Below are 15,940 nucleotides of genomic sequence, written 5' to 3'. Positions count from 1 at the left end.
ACATTACACGTGGGGGTTGCGACAGGGGGGGGGTCACACTTTACAAAACATTTCACTAGGAAGAATCTCTGACAACATCTCGTCTCCAAACTAAGTTTCACAACAAAACGCATGACTTCTCGTGCGAGACTGGAGTTCTTCCTTCTAAAAAATGGTGGTCCGCAAGAAGATTGGTATCCACGCTTGTTTGTGCGCTGATTTGAAGCGAAAACCCCAAAAAGAAAGAAGAAAAAAAAAAAGAATATGGAGAAGAGAATGGTTGGGGAGACTCAGGCAGCAAGAATTGTCTGTTCTGCAGAGTTGAAGGTAAATAAATAATTTAGCAATGAATGCAGGGAGCTGCATGCTGCTGTTGTGGCTCAACAAGGACATGTTTCTGCTATGTTTTTGTTTCAAATAATTGAAAAGCTTGTGTATGCCAATTTATTCTGATATATAAACTATATAATTGTGCTCACCATACACATAGATGCATGATAAATGATGGGTTCAAAGAGCTCTCTGATTGGCTGTAGGTCGTTGCTGATGTCATTTCCTGTCAAAACATTTCACACTGCAGGACTTGAAGTCGTAGACAGGCCTAGATATTTAACCTGCTAGATATCTCTTGGGCATCGGTGCATCTCATCTGACCGCGTCTTTGAAAATTCACCGTGATCGTTAATTTAACAATGATATAAATTGGAATTATTTATACAGTGGGTAAGAGGTGGTCTGAAAAGTTCACACATTGTGCTGAAATGTGCTGACACTGTGGAGGGTGTGGTAAGGGACCGTCTAAAAAGTCCACATAATGTGCTAAAACTGTGAATTTGTTTTTTTAATTGAAAAACATAAGGTTCAATATAAATATTCAATAAGTTACACAAAATTACACAGATCCAATAATGTATGAATACAATCACTGAGTCTTAAAGACAAGAAGTACAGGTGAAGAAAAAAAATAAATACATATAACCAACACGGATGTATACATAAGATAAGTCATGAGTCAGAAAAGTTCTCAGCATATAAGAAATGATATACACTTTTTATTATTAATTACTCAAAAAGCATTTATTGCTTAAATTATTTATTAATGACATTTATAACTGTGAAGGATGTAGTACGGGACCACCTGAATACATTTCCTGGTATTATTCATCTTCAGTGTAGTATTACTGACCGATACTTTCGCTCCTTATACGTATATTACACAGTCTGCATGGTTCACCTACCCCCCAAAAGGGGCACCATCTAACCCTAGGGGGGCAAACTCGACTGCCTGCCATTCCTCGCATAATCATAAAGGTTATTGTGAACATGACTTATAACTACAGCATATGCTCATCGCCATACAGTTACTTTATGCTGCAGCTACAACGTCCACGCAAACTCATATACAAAATAATAATTATTACATTTACACATTTTATTAATATAAATTAACATATAAACACAGTTCACTTTAATAAGGTTAAAAGTGGGTTTGATCTTTGAGTTCTACTATAGACGTAGATCTATCTTTGATCAAACTCATTAATAAATAATTAGCGAATGCACAAATTAAAAATCTGTAGAGCATTTATTAAAAATTTCTTGTAGATGCAGACATTGTTTCATTTAGTGACAGGACAGGAACCCAATTCGTTAGTTTCCCCCATCCTACCTAATTACAGGCGTTGTCTCTGTAATAGGGTCCAAACATGGTGTTCCAAGTCTGCTGAAGAAGTCCATGTAAGTGGAGCACTAATGGGAATGCTGAAGGTAGAGCTGAGAAGGAAGAGAGATGTCAGAACAGACTTTGAACTAGATCTATGCTGTTCTTTATTTATCTGGACAATCATGATCAGAGCATTCATTTAAGACACCAGCCAAAGTGGGGCAAGCAGTCATCCTACCTGGATCAATACGGACAAGAAGCAGGTATAGCAGTAATAAAGCCAGGAAAACTCTTCGCAAAGAGATAGATCTAATTCTCGCTCTGGCTACTGAGAACCCTCTTTGAAACAACCTCATTACAGAATTCAGCCGCTGCGTCAACATATCTGTAAATCACACCGACACACACAAATAAAGTGTTGCATCCATTATTTGCTAGTGTAAATATCACTTCCTTGTCAGTCATTAAGTTTGAACCAAATTGCATTGTGAAGACTTGACTTTTGAGAAAAACAGCAATTTGACTTAGGAAATAAATGAGTCACCTTGTTGTGAAACACTAGTTGTCGCTACAGATTCAGGATGTGGATTGGACAATGTTGCATTTGTCTCATTTTGTAGGTTCACTAAACTATGGGCAGCCTGTCTTTGTTCCTCAGTGAAGGCGATTTGACCCACATCACTGTCCAGAAACTGAAGAGCTTCAGATGTTTGGCCCATTGGTACCAGTATGTGCTGGAGGTACAGTTCAGCCACAGTGCTGAACCCTGTTTGGCTCATGTTCCCAGAGCAGTGCAACCAATTACAGACTGTATCCTTCATCAATGACCGATCATTAACTTTCACATAAAGCAGAATGCTGGAGAAAAAACAATTATCATCTACTATTAGATATTAGACAAACTGATATAGTGTTAATAACTGATATTTAATCTTAATATTATATAGTTATGATTAAATGGCAGTTTAAAAGGTTTATCATACCACATCTGGATAATTTTGGCAGGGATTTTCTCTGGTTCATATTGCTGTAGAACCCATGTTAGCACTCCATGCCACTGATTGAGTTCAGCCAATGCTTGAATCCCCACTATAGTCAAAGCTGCTTTCAATTCTCCATGCTTGAAGCTGTGGGGACAAAAATTGAAATGGTAGAATGGTAGATCCTGCTATTGATCATAAGTACAGAAATATTACTATTATTAAACATTCATACCTTACAGGCATATATACAGTGCCCTAAAGTCCGACATACTACATTTAAAGGGATAGTTCACCCAAAAATGTAAATTCTTTCATCATTTACTCACCCTCATGCCATCTCAGATGTGCAATACTTTCTTTCTTCTGCTGAACACAAACAAATTTTTTAGAAAAATATTGCAGCACTGTGGGTCCATTCAATGCAAATGAATGGTGACCAAAATTTTAAAGCTCCACAAACCACATAAAGTCAGCATAAAAGTAATCCATACAACTCCTTTTTTAACCCATATTTAAGTCCCTATCTGCCCAGTAGTTCACAATATGCATGAAGAATGCGAATTACTAAAACAAAACTCTTTCCAGAGAAGAGCACTTAGGAGTGCTGGTGAAAGTGGACATTTAGTAAAAAAGACTTAAATATTGATTTGTTTCTCACCCACAACTCTCATATCGCTTCTCAAGACATGGATTCAACCAATTAAGTAGTATGGATTACTTTTATGCTGCCTTTGTGGTCTTTGGAACTTCACATTTTTGGGCACCATTCACTTGCATCGAATTGACCAACAGAGTGAGGTATTCTAAAAAGCATAATTTGTGTTCAGTAGAAGAAAGGCACACATCTGGGATGGCATGAGGGTGAGTAAATGATTAGAGCATTTTCAGCTTTTTTATTATCGATTCCTTTAACTATTTACAACAACATTCTTCTTTGACAGCCCTAATTAATTATCATATGACCTCATTCTGATTGAGAAACTATATAGAAAATGTGATATTTTAATAATTATTTTTTTTCAGACTCCAGGACTAAAAGAAGCCATCATCTTTTTGTGCATTACTATAAATCTTAACCTATACACACAAAAAAATGTGTCCATGTTTGTCAACTACCTATTCGTCTTTTCAGTATATGTTTTAGTGATACAGTGAATTAAATGAATGCAAACCATCAAGTTCTTCCATTCTGAACACTACACTGTATGATGATTACTGAACTGTCAATCATAAACCCACCAACTCTCCTCCTGTTCTCCAGTAGAGCTCAAACTCTCCAGTCCTGTCTCAGACGTGTCCAGAGCAGCCTGAAAGTCTTTCTTTACCATTAAATATTCAATGGCAGCGTCAACAGCAGCGGCTAACGGGCTGATCAACCGAACCGAGCTCGAACTGTGACCAGCAGCCAGAGACACGGACGAACTGCTCCTCATAACGAGCTGCTATTGACCAATTACTGCATTATGAACTTCCTGTCGAATTAAGAAATTAGTCGGAATGATCCAAACCAAATTTCCAGCGCTCTGAACGGATTTAAACACTACACGTGCATCATATTTATTAAGTAAACAAAAACAGACTGGGGGTCTGCAACGCCACTTCCGCAAAATCGGTCAGGTTAAAAGTCATTTTCGACAAATTAAAAGTCCTCTTGTTGCCTTTTTAAAAAAAAAAAAATATGATTACTGGATACAGATTATTTTATTATTATTATTACTTTACAGAGACTGCTGGGGAAGATTTCCATTTATATGTCAGGAATCAATATTTGAAATAAATTAATTAAATCAATATACACAATGTACAAATCTCTCCAATTGGATCAATGGGCTGACTTACAGTTAACGTTATTACATTGGCTTATGGGAATTGTTACTGTACACAAACCCTAAGAAATAGAAAATAAATAAAATATGTGTAAAGGAATTGCTCACTTAAAACAGAAATTCTCTCATCATTTACTCACCCTCATGCCATCCCAGCCTAACTTCTGCTGAACACGAACACATTTTTTAGAAATTTTAGAATTTTTTAGAAGAAGTATCCATATGACCCCAGTGGTTAAATCCATGTCTTCAGAAGCGATATGATATGTGTGGGTGAGAAACAGATCAATATTTAAGTTATTTTTTACTATAAATCTCCACTTTCAAACAGCCGTCTTAAATGCTGTTCTAAGAGTTCTTCTTTTGTTTTTGGCAATTTGCATTTTTCGTGCATATCGCCACCTACTGGGCAGGGAGGAGAATTTATAGAAAATGACTTAAATATTGATCTGTTTGACTGTTTCTCATCCACACCTATCATATTGCTTTGGAAGATATAGCTTTAACCACTGCAGTCTTGTGGATTACTTTTATGCTACCTTTATATGCTTTTTGGAGCTTCAAAGTTTTGGACCCTGTTGACTTGCATTGAATGGACAAACAGAGATGAGATATTCTTCTCAAAATGTTTGTGTTCAGATGAAAAAGTCATACACGTCTGGGATGGCAATGAGAGTAAATGAGAGACTTTTCATTTTTTGGGTGAACTATCCCTTTAAGAGCAGAGTATGTCTAGAAAAAACATTACTACAGAAATCAACCCATCAGAAATCACTATTTTATATTCCTACTCTGGTTACCGTGACCATGTGGACCCTAAATTTATCATGTCTTGTCATTTTATCAAAAAAGTTGTTTTTAATTTTTTTTCAAAAACAAGTCATTAATGAAAATAAAGGATTCATTACACTTTTGTTTGACATTCTGTATATGTACATGCATTACACATTTAAGTAAATAATAATTAAACATTAGTTTCCAGCAGCATACAGAACTGCAGCAGCAGTGCTTGTATTAAATACCGCTTGCTAGGAAATGACACATTAAATCTTTAATTCTTCACTTCTAAAGTGATCATACATTACAAATAATTCTCAAATGTAAGTTGTCATGATTTTCCAAACATAAAAACACGACACTCGCTCATCAACTCATCTATTGTTTATCTCAAAGTATTGAACAGCAAGGACTGCAAAACAAGTCATAAATTATTACTGTAACTGTTAATTCATGGCCTAAATCCACTCATTCACAACTCCTGCATCTGTGAGAAGGAGCTGTCCTTTGTTTATCAATAATTTCATCAATGCTTTCCTACGTCTCCATGTTACCTTGAGCCCATAGTCTTTTTCAGGGGTGTCCTTAACTAGGATGCTTGTGTTCAGAGTATGCGGGGGAGTCTTTGGCTGGCTTTGGGGAAAGAGAATGTGGAGAACATCGGGTGAAGAAGTGCTGGAACAATGTGCCATTTCTGGGGTCTCTACATTTGGGGGTGCAGGAACGGAGCTTGTGTTGGGTGTCTGGCTTCCATTTGACAATGGGGTATGAATGTAACCCTCAGTTGCCCCTCTAGAATTTGGGTGGAAATGCATCTTCTTTGAAACCGCTGTATGCCTGGATTTTGTGGATCGTTCAACACGTGTGGCGGTCATTCTATCCACCCCTCTCTGAATAGAGGGGATCCGTCTTGGTGTTTCTGCAAGCGTCTCTTTACGATTGTCTGATGAAACCAGCCTGTAGCTCTTATTCTGCAAACGCTCAACTTTTTTGGTTACTCGAAGGGCTGTTTTTGTATGAAGATTTTTGCACTGTTGCTGTGCAACAGGCATCGATTCCTCGAAGGACAAAGGAGGATATTTGCAAACTGTTGTTTTTCTATGTTGTTGAGGCAATGACAAGACTGAGGTTGAATTTGAGATACATCTCGTAGTCATCTGAATCTTCCTCCCTCGACTAACAGCTTTGGTCTCCAGCGAATTAAACTGTGGAGACACCTACAAACAAAGAACAAAGATTAGCTCCATAAACTGGTTCAAAGTCATAAAGCTCAACATGGAAAGCACAGCTTAGTTTGCAAAGTATGCCCATACCCAAGAAGTACATAATGCATCATTTTGCCGTTGTTTCTCGGACACAAATGTCCTGGGATGAATGGCACTTCGTAGTTGTGGTCCATAGTCATGCTTTGGTCCATTAATGGGCCCCTCTATAAACAGCAGTTGAGATTTGTGTGGGTTCACCAGTCTCTTTTTACGTAAAGTGCGGGGCATTAGAAGACATGATCAACTAAATGGGGAGGAAAAAAAGATCAGATCACAAGCACAACAACTACTACAACTACTACTACTAATACTCTGACAGAGCAATACAATTCCTCTTTCGGGCAAATCATTTATTTTTTTAAGACAAAACTTTCAAATTCAGGAAATAAAAACCTTAAACCCATGAAACTCAAGCACAACTTGGTATCTAATCTTATTCGCATTTCATCGTATTTGAGCGTCGTCAATCGATAAACACTCAGTTTGAAATTATACTACGTACGTACCTTGCATAAGTTCCTAATTCGTGCAAGTATGTCAACCTGCATTCAACGAAAACCTTAGATTGATACTCACGCATAGCTTTATATCAAGTTTCATTCATAATGTATTTTTGACAATATAAGTTTGACAAAAACATTAACAAAACGCCTGCGTGAGAGATATAACACACTCGTTGCCCTTCGAAAGAAATATCAGCGGGTAGAATGCCAATTTGAATGAAAAGCGGTCCAACAATGGGCGGGGCCTAGTGGCCCAGACGTTGTTCTGATTGGTCAGGTAGTTGAGTCAAAATAAAAAAATATTAGATTTTAGCTCTTTACAGTCTAATTTAAATATTTAGTTGATAATCGATGTTTCTCAGTGGCATTATTCAGCAGTAAAATATCGTCAAGACCGCTGCTGAAGCAGAACGTTGACAGCGTTGTCAGCTGAAACCTGTAACATTTCTCCGCGCTAGCAGGATGAACCAATCAATTTGACATAAATCGCTGTATTAGGTTTCTATTTATAGATAGGTTCCCAGTGATTAAAATTAATAAATGTAAACGATTATATGTTTTAGCGTAAAAATATATGCAGTAAGACAAAATATGTACATATATGTCAATGCGGATTTGGCTTCCTGAGCCACAGTGCGCCCCCTAGAGGAAAATGCTTGACTCACCATAGGAAATAGTTACAAATCAACAACACTCGCAGCGCTATGGCTCCGCCCCATGTGTGTTCTCCATTGGTTGTAGCCTGATCACGTGACTGCGGTCAACAGCTCTGCGCCAAAATTCAAAATTACTCTATATGCGCACAGGAGTCCCGGGACTAGTGTTTTTCACTTACCCCCAATAAAAATACAAATTTTGACTCCTCAACACTGCCAGATTTTCTCGAATAAACCTTCGTCTGCACGACCGACATGATATGAAGGTTTGATTTGCCTTGTATTATTCGAAATGGGTTGAATTGTTTTATTAATTAAACTTTACAGATATTTAATTGTTGGTTAAACGAACTTCTAGGCCGCATTTTTGATGATTAAGGAAGATATTTTGTACATTAATCATTAAGCCTATTAATTAAATAATTTATGAGACCGTAATGAGATCTGATGTGTTTTTATAACAGTAGTCTAAATGAGATCAAGTTAGCAAACATTTATATAATACGAAATAAAAGCACAACAGAATTCAAACCAGCATTGCACGAAGTCTTTTCTTCCTAAATGATCTGCCATGATCATATCAACAACAATATTAACAAAGGATTAGATTGAATGTAATCAGTTTCAAACGGTATTTATATTCTAGAATTAAACGCGTCATTGAAAAGTCGTTAGAAAAAAAAAAGTCGTTTTTGGACGAACTGATCTGCTATCGTAAGATTAGGCCAAGATCAGGTAACATGTATATTATATTTTTATGATTTTTTTATGCACATATGTGTTTTCAGACTTACTTAATCCGTGTTTTGATCGGAGTTTGCATATATATCGTTTTTAGCTATCATCATCTGTTGCGCAGTTTGCAGTTTTTGTGTTGAATAGTAGGCCAATCTTTATATTAATGCACGATGAAAAGTGAGTTTGATGACTAGTTGACCTATGATTTGTTGTTGTTATTGTTGTTTTGTTAGACAGTCATCAAACAAGCCCTTTTGCTGTAATCAGAGCAAACAATGAGGGAGAGTCCTAGGAGACCCATCATCCTGAAGAGGAGGAAATTGCCTTTTCAGAAGAGTGAATCTAATAATGATGGGTGTGATGAGACGGACGGACCACGCTGTAAGGTCAAACCGTCCCCGTCCACCACCCGTTGCTTCCCTGATGGCATCCGCATCATGGACCACCCCACAATGCCTGACACACAAGTGGTGGTGATACCTTCGGCTGCTGATCTTCAGAGTGTCATCAGTGCCCTGACAGCCAAAGGGAAGGAGTGTGGCCCTCAGGGGCGCAACAAATTTATCCTGCTTAGTGGCAGCACCAGTTTGGAGGAGGAAGATAAAACTCTTGGGCACGTTTCTACGGAAACCAAGGCTGATTTTGGGAGTGAAGGCCTGACGCTAACAGGACCACAGGGAGGTGTGCCATCAGAGGTCACCATGGAAACTAAGCCCACATTAAAAAAATGTAAGGGTTATGCAAACCAAATGTATTGAATTTATGCAGATGATGACTCTGGAAACCGTAAAATATCTACTTTTTCATATGAGTTCTGTTCTATGGCATTAGTGAAAAAAGAGGCGCAGTGCTGCCCGCTTGATGACAGTCTAACGAACATCCAGTGGCTGGGGAAAATGAGCAGCGATGGGCTTGAATCGAAAACAGACCAGACATGCCCCAGCAAGGACAATCCAAGCAGCTGTCATCAGCTTCAACAGGTGCAGAACACAAAATATTTATCTTGATTAGTTTGTATAGGGTGTTATGAGAGTGTCCATGTTAACAAGGTTTTTTTGGTAACACTTTGCAATAAGGTTCTATATGTAAACATTAGTTAAAGGAATAGTTCACCCAAAATTAAAGCTCTTTTATCATTTACTCACCTTCATGTCATCCCAGATGTGTGTGATTTTCTTCCGCAGAACACAAATGAAGATTTTTAGAAGAATATCTCAGCTCTGTAGGCCCTCACAATGTAAGTGAGTGGTGACCAAAAATTAGAAGCTCCGAAAAGCACAAAGGAGTCATAAAAGTCATACATATGACTCCAATAGTTCAGTCCATGTCTTTTGAGGTGATCTATTCAGTTTTGGATGAGAACAGAACAAAATGTAACTCCTTTTTCGATATAAATCTTGACAGCAGTCTCCTTGGCGATCATGATTTCAAGCTCGATTTCACTTCCTATTTAGCGACATCTAGCGCTATCACGTGCGTCAAGCACTAGGAAGTGTAATCGAGCTTGAAGTCATGATTGTTCCTAGAGACAGCAATGGCAAGATGGATTGCTTTTATGCTGACATGATGTGCTTTTTGGAGCTTCAACGTTTCTGTCACAATTCAATTGCATTGTATGGAGCTGAGATTAAAAAAAAAAAATTTGACACGAGGGTGAGAAAATGATGATAGAATTGTCTTTTTTGGGTTTACTATCCCTTTTATTCAAAGCTTTTTTTTGTCATGAACTAACAATAAACAATAATTTTTACAGCATTTATTAAATGCTGATGTCTAAATGTACTATTGTTTATGTAAGTGCATAATGCATTCATGTTTATGTATATAACTTTTGTTAAAATATTATTAGTATATAAGAAATCACAATGATCCAACATTCATAAATGCTGTGAAAGTGTTGTTCATTCATTGTTAGTTCATGTTAACTTGTATGCCGTTCATGTTTGTATATCTGGCTAACACAGCTAATTTTATGGCTTTTAAGCTCCTTCTAACAATGACTTAATTTTCAGCTGTTCAAATACAATAATCTTTTTCCCTTTTAAGCTACCCAGAATTCCAGAGGAGGTGAAAGACCCTCAGTCCGAGCGACCCCCATATTCCTACATGGCCATGATCCAGTTCGCTATTAACAGCAAGAAAAACAGGCAGATGACCCTGAAGGAAATTTACAATTGGATTGAAGACCATTTCCCCTACTTCAGAAGCGTAGCAAAACCTGGGTGGAAGGTAACATAAAAATTCAAAATTCAATAAAAATCAATATTCTGAACTAGAACACTTTCCTCTGCTTTAATATTTATGAGTTTAATAATTCCCATTTGTTTTGTCTTTGTGTTTTCAATAGAATTCCATTCGTCACAATCTCTCACTGCATGACATGTTCATCCGTGAGACATCTCCTGATGGCAAGATCTCCTATTGGACAATTCGACCAGAAGCAAACCGCTGTCTCACTCTGGACCAGGTCTATAAGGTGTGTTTGAGTCCATCTTTAGATCTCGTCTCTAAGCCTGTGAAATTACAATCACTTAATTTCATAGTAAACGCTTGTCTTGTAAGCAGCAGGGCTGGGGAAAATATCTATTTTCCAATTTGTCGTGATCTTCATTTGAAGGATTCCTGACATCGATTCTTAAAATTCCAAGATCAATCTTTTACTTTTTTTTTTTCTTCCGAATTTGGAATGCCCAATTCCCAGTGCACTCTTAAGTCCTCGTGGTGGTGTAGTGACTCGCCTCAATCTGGTAGGACGAATCTCAGTTGCCTCTGCATCTGAGACCGTCAATCCACGCATCTTATCAGGTGGCTTGTTGAGCGTGTTACCCCAGAGACCTAGTGCGTGTGGAGGTTTCACGCTATTCTCCGTGGCATTCACGCACAACTCCCCACGCACCCCACTGAGAGCGAGAACTATATTATAGCGACCATGAGGAGATAACCCCCATGTGACTCTACCCACCTTAGCAATCGGGCCAATTGGTTGCTTAGGAAGCCTGACTGGAGTCACTCTGCATGCCCTGGATTCGAACTTGCGACTCTAGTTGTGGTAGTCAGTTTCTTCACTTGCTAAGCTACCCAGGCCCCCCCAATGTTTTACTTTTAAAGTTTACTTAAGTTTTAGAAGTTGATTATTATGTCTGTTAATAGAACTGCATAGTTTAGGCCCTGTTGTAAATTTTTCATATTTTGGAGGTAACTTGAACTGTAACATCGAACTCAACTGTAATATACTAATCTCAATCGGATCAGAATCACCAAGAGCTTGTGAATCCAATAGAATCAAATTGGAAAATCTGTATTGAATCCCAGCCCTAGTAAGCAGTCCCTTATCTGAGTTGCCGTGTTGCCCAAATTGACTTTTCCAACTGTCTAAAATTCTTCAAATGTATCTTTTTCATTCTCTGGCTCACTCTCACAGCCTTTGGCTGACCCTGTGACTCCCAGTTGCGTTCAGACCACACAAGTTGTTTACCAACAAGTAAGACTTCTTTTCCTACTTTAATTCATTCTCCTACAGCAGATCATCAGGAAAGAGTCTCTATATATCTACGAGAATCAGTGATTTTATTTCAGGGACACAGACCAGTTCAGACAGACAAGAATGAAGCATGAAGGAAGATCAACTTGAGACCACTGCTTATTTTTTACATTTAATCTTTTGAGAGTTCTCTGATCCCTTCAGTTCTATCACAGATTGCAGACAGTCAGCATTATACGCACCGTTATAAATCTTGTGACGTGGTTTATCCTAAACTAAACAAAGATTCTTTGTCTCCATAGCAACAGAAGAAATTTCCAGCAGTGCTGAAGAATGTGATGCCTGCAAGTTGCACAGGTGAGTGTTTGAGAGAGATGGATATCTTAGAGTTGATGAATATTGTTTGTTTAACCAGAATTTTTCATGATGGTGGCTTTCGTCTTCTTACTCCCAGAGAGGAAGATGAAGCCTCTTCTCCCTCGGACGGACTCATATTTGGTTCCCATCCAGCTGCCTCTGACTCCATCACTCTTCCTGTCCTCCTCCAGCCCTGTCTCTCTCTCCACCCCTCCACTACCTCAAAGTTCTTCCACGCCAAGCTCCAGTGGAGGAAAGAGAGTCCGGATTGCCCCCAAGGTATAACATTACCTGTAAATTTCACAAAAAACATTTCCAGTTTACATTTCACCTCAATAGTAAACAAAATCCATTCATAAAAGGCATTTGAAAAAGCTCAGATAAATACCTGTTAAAAAAAGGAAAGAAATAAAGTTTACATCTACTAGTTTTAATAGTCATGAAGTTCCTGAGACATGAAATTGAAGAAAAAACATTTATAGATATGTACCTCATTACACAGTTACTTCCCACAATCATGCAGACTCTAGAAATGTCAGGGAGTTTAATTTTTGTGATTTGTAGCTCTGGAGATGACAAAGATTCAAATCAGTAGTTTTTAATGTATTTGTTTTCTGAAAGGTCTCAATGAGTGGCATGAGCTCGGTGATGCTGTGTACTGCCTCTCAGGAGCTGAAGGAGGAGCCTCTCTGTATACCAGTGTCTCCTGAGGTGTCTGTAGATCCACCCCCTAAATATCGGCAACGAGAGTACAGCAGCTCTCGCCGCAAACAGCGTCTGGTCCTGCCGGCCACCGAGGAACCTGTCCTGCTGTACCCCGACAGCACTCTCTTTGACTCGGGCGTGGTCTCCGACATCTCCGCCTTCCAGGACATCCGAGAGGCAGAGCCTGACCCAGAATCCCAGCCCAACCCTAAACCTTTACCTGATAGCCCCTATAGGGAGTACACTTTCAAAACCCCGATCAAGAGCAGCCACCCATCCTCGTCGACACCCAGCAAGCCGCCCGCAGCTCTGGAGCCCTGGAGAATCACTCCCGTTGGAAAAGGCGGCGTGCTGGACTTCAGCCCCATCCGTTTGCCCAGTGGGCCACAGCTCACTCCACAAAGACACGAACACACGGCCTTCAGTTTCAACAGCACACCCTTTAAGGAGTTACCTCTTTTCAACTCCCCCCGAGAGCTACTCACCAATGCCCTCTCATCGCCGAGACGTCCCACCCCTGCCTGCTCCAGGGAGCTGCAGGTAGGGTCCACCACCCGCTCTCTTACCGAAGGTCTTGTCCTGGACACAATGAATGACAGCTTGAGTAAAATCCTAGTGGATATCAGCTTTTCCGGGCTGGAGGACGATGATCTTGGAATGGGTAATATCAGTTGGTCCCAATTTATCCCTGAACTGAAATAATTGAATATCAGTAGCATATTTGATATTTTATCCGAGCTGCTCACGCTTCCTCCACTGCCTCTGATTCTTATTTACTTATGCTTGGTCTTACTGTACATGTATTTTCTTGTATTTGATTATAATTTTCTTAATTTCACTGCTGACAAATGTTGCTATTTCACTGCCTTTTACTGTATATGTTTCAGATGTGTTGCCCATTATTTGCTTTATTTGAGGTGTGCGAGCAAAGCTGTTGTTTGACGAATGTACTTAGATATAAATAATTTGCACAAGTTGTTTTTTATATAGGAGTGAGTGAGTGTGTATTGTAAAATATGTAAGTGGACATACATATTTATCAGATTAATTAATTTACACTACCCTGCAAGAATTTTACAGTGTTTTCTTTGTTTTGGAATGATTTTTAACAACCTGGATCAAAGAATTGGACAGAAAAAATGCCATACAACAGTATGCTCTGTAAGAAGAGATTTTAAAAGAAGTGGGGATGAGAAATCTGCACACAATCTGTATTCTTAGAATGAAAGGTTGGTTGTCAATTACAGATGATCAAATACATGTTGCACTTTGTTTTTACAGTTTTAGAACTTCCATTGCTTGCCACAGTCAGTTATCTGGAGTGTATCAAGCCGCATATAACAGTTTATCTAATACTGTGTTTTGTCACCGTTTTAAGCACATCAAAATAGTGATTCATCTCTGTTGCTGCTTTTTTCCATCCATGTTCTTTTGACATCAAGAACAAAAAGACATTTGTTAGCGTTTGACCATGATTCAGAGAGATTTGTGATTCATTGCAAAGTTTTAATGTGCATTCCCATTTATAGAGTGATTAGAAAGATAGCATACATAGAGTTTAGTTCATATGTGCAGAGAAGCAAACCTTACCATTGAAATGTAGCTGTGTGAATTCATGTTACATAATCTTTGTTAAATTATAAAAAACAAAAAAACAAGAACATATTTATTGTGTTGGATGCATAGGTGGTATGCGTTCATATGAGCATTAGAAATAAATGACTGATAATAGGACATTCACAGACATTTGACTATGTTGGTACACTTGTATTCTGTTAAATTTCAAAGCCATACCGGTCCACTTTTGGTACAAAAGATGACTTCAACATTCAGAAACTTTGCCTTTGAAATAAAATGATGTGTGACGTTTTGTAATCCTATTGAAGACTGTATTGAAATAGGACTTCAACCCATCATTATCTCCTTGGCATTTTATGGACTGGCTTTGACCAGAATCTCCAGATGGTAATTGTCATTTCCAGTATAGCATACTATTTGGTTTCTCCTCTGAATAAAGGGGTTAAAAAACTATTTTTTACATTTCTTTGTGAGTCATTTAAAAAAATGCTCAGAATTCGACAACACATTTCCATGGCAATACAAAATTTAGTCCCTGTCTTTGATTTGAATTTGATTATTTAAAGTCTGATACTGAAGATATACATGTTCTTGCCCATGTAACACACTAGGGATGTTACTAGGGGATTCTGCGTGGTTGCTTGCTGGCCTCAAATCAGAAGAGCCGCTCCTTAGGTCCCTAGATATGGGTTGGCGCTCTTTAATGTAAGTCTAAGGGATTTTGTTCATCTATTTTATAGGCTGTTAGGCAAAAATCATATGTCTGATTGCTTAGCTCAAATTGTCAAAGAAAGCTGTGGTATTACTTTTCTATCACATAAGTCTTTAGCACAAATAGCACTGAATGATTTATGAGGTGGGTTTTAGGTTCTTTAGAGTTTGGGGTTTGTTCAAATCCCTATGCATGAGCAATTGTAATAGTTTTAAAATGCCCATTGTTACTTGCTATGGTACAGCTTGAGCTCAGCATGTTATTGCCAGTGTTTGATGAACTCAACCTTAGTAGGTCCGGACCTCCTGCTGTGTCACTTCCAGAAGGATCTGCAGCTGTTGGCTGTATTAATCTACAAATGAGGTAGTTGGGGTCAGTGATTTGAGACCTTACTGACATGAGGAATCTTTGTACTAAAGAAGCATTTATTCTAGTACAATGAATGTTTAGCTTTTGTTTTAGTAAATAATAGGGGCTGTGCATTAAAAGAATAATTCACCCAAAAAGTAGCCCATGTCATTCCAAACCCATATATATATATATATATATATATATATAGTATTGTCGCTTTTCAATCAATGCAGGTGAATGAAGAATGGAGCTATCATGCTTAGTAGTTCATACGGCTAAGAAGTACATCAGGTTCCAGTCCCCATTAGTCATCTGGGTTTAGCATTTATATGAGGTTGAGCAAATGATGACAAAATTGACATTTTT

The 15,940-nt window shown here is 38.4% G+C and overlaps 3 protein-coding genes across 3 annotated transcripts; 1 reads left to right on the top strand and 2 right to left on the bottom strand.

The window, feature by feature from the left end:
- Positions 1-908: 908 nt before the first annotated feature.
- Positions 909-4,224, bottom strand: LOC127639077 (peroxisome assembly protein 26-like). Its single transcript, XM_052120922.1, has 5 exons — positions 3,865-4,224; positions 2,626-2,769; positions 2,187-2,500; positions 1,881-2,027; positions 909-1,752 (listed from the first exon to the last, which is right to left on the bottom strand). The coding sequence occupies exons 1-5, from the start codon at positions 4,056-4,058 to the stop codon at positions 1,649-1,651; spliced, it is 903 nt and encodes a 300-aa protein (XP_051976882.1). The 5' UTR covers positions 4,059-4,224; the 3' UTR covers positions 909-1,648.
- Positions 4,225-5,005: 781 nt separating this feature from the next.
- On the bottom strand, positions 5,006-7,166 carry LOC127639076 (RAD9, HUS1, RAD1-interacting nuclear orphan protein 1-like). The gene is made up of 3 exons (XM_052120921.1): positions 7,000-7,166; positions 6,542-6,737; positions 5,006-6,445 (listed from the first exon to the last, which is right to left on the bottom strand). Exons 2-3 carry the CDS (start codon positions 6,719-6,721, stop codon positions 5,687-5,689), a joined length of 939 nt encoding a protein of 312 aa, XP_051976881.1. The 5' UTR covers positions 6,722-6,737; positions 7,000-7,166; the 3' UTR covers positions 5,006-5,686.
- A 640-nt stretch (positions 7,167-7,806) lies between these two features.
- LOC127639071 (forkhead box protein M1-like) lies at positions 7,807-14,909 on the top strand. The gene is made up of 9 exons (XM_052120910.1): positions 7,807-7,918; positions 8,624-9,119; positions 9,222-9,370; positions 10,437-10,619; positions 10,738-10,866; positions 11,812-11,871; positions 12,174-12,228; positions 12,326-12,507; positions 12,850-14,909. Exons 2-9 carry the CDS (start codon positions 8,666-8,668, stop codon positions 13,633-13,635), a joined length of 1,998 nt encoding a protein of 665 aa, XP_051976870.1. The 5' UTR covers positions 7,807-7,918; positions 8,624-8,665; the 3' UTR covers positions 13,636-14,909.
- Positions 14,910-15,940: the final 1,031 nt, after the last annotated feature.

The sequence above is a fragment of the Xyrauchen texanus genome, chromosome 47 (assembly GCF_025860055.1).
Source record: "Xyrauchen texanus isolate HMW12.3.18 chromosome 47, RBS_HiC_50CHRs, whole genome shotgun sequence".
In the NCBI taxonomy this organism is placed as follows: Eukaryota; Metazoa; Chordata; class Actinopteri; order Cypriniformes; family Catostomidae; genus Xyrauchen; species Xyrauchen texanus.
Note: the sequence above shows the minus strand (reverse complement) of the source record. Positions and strands in the feature narration are given on the sequence as shown.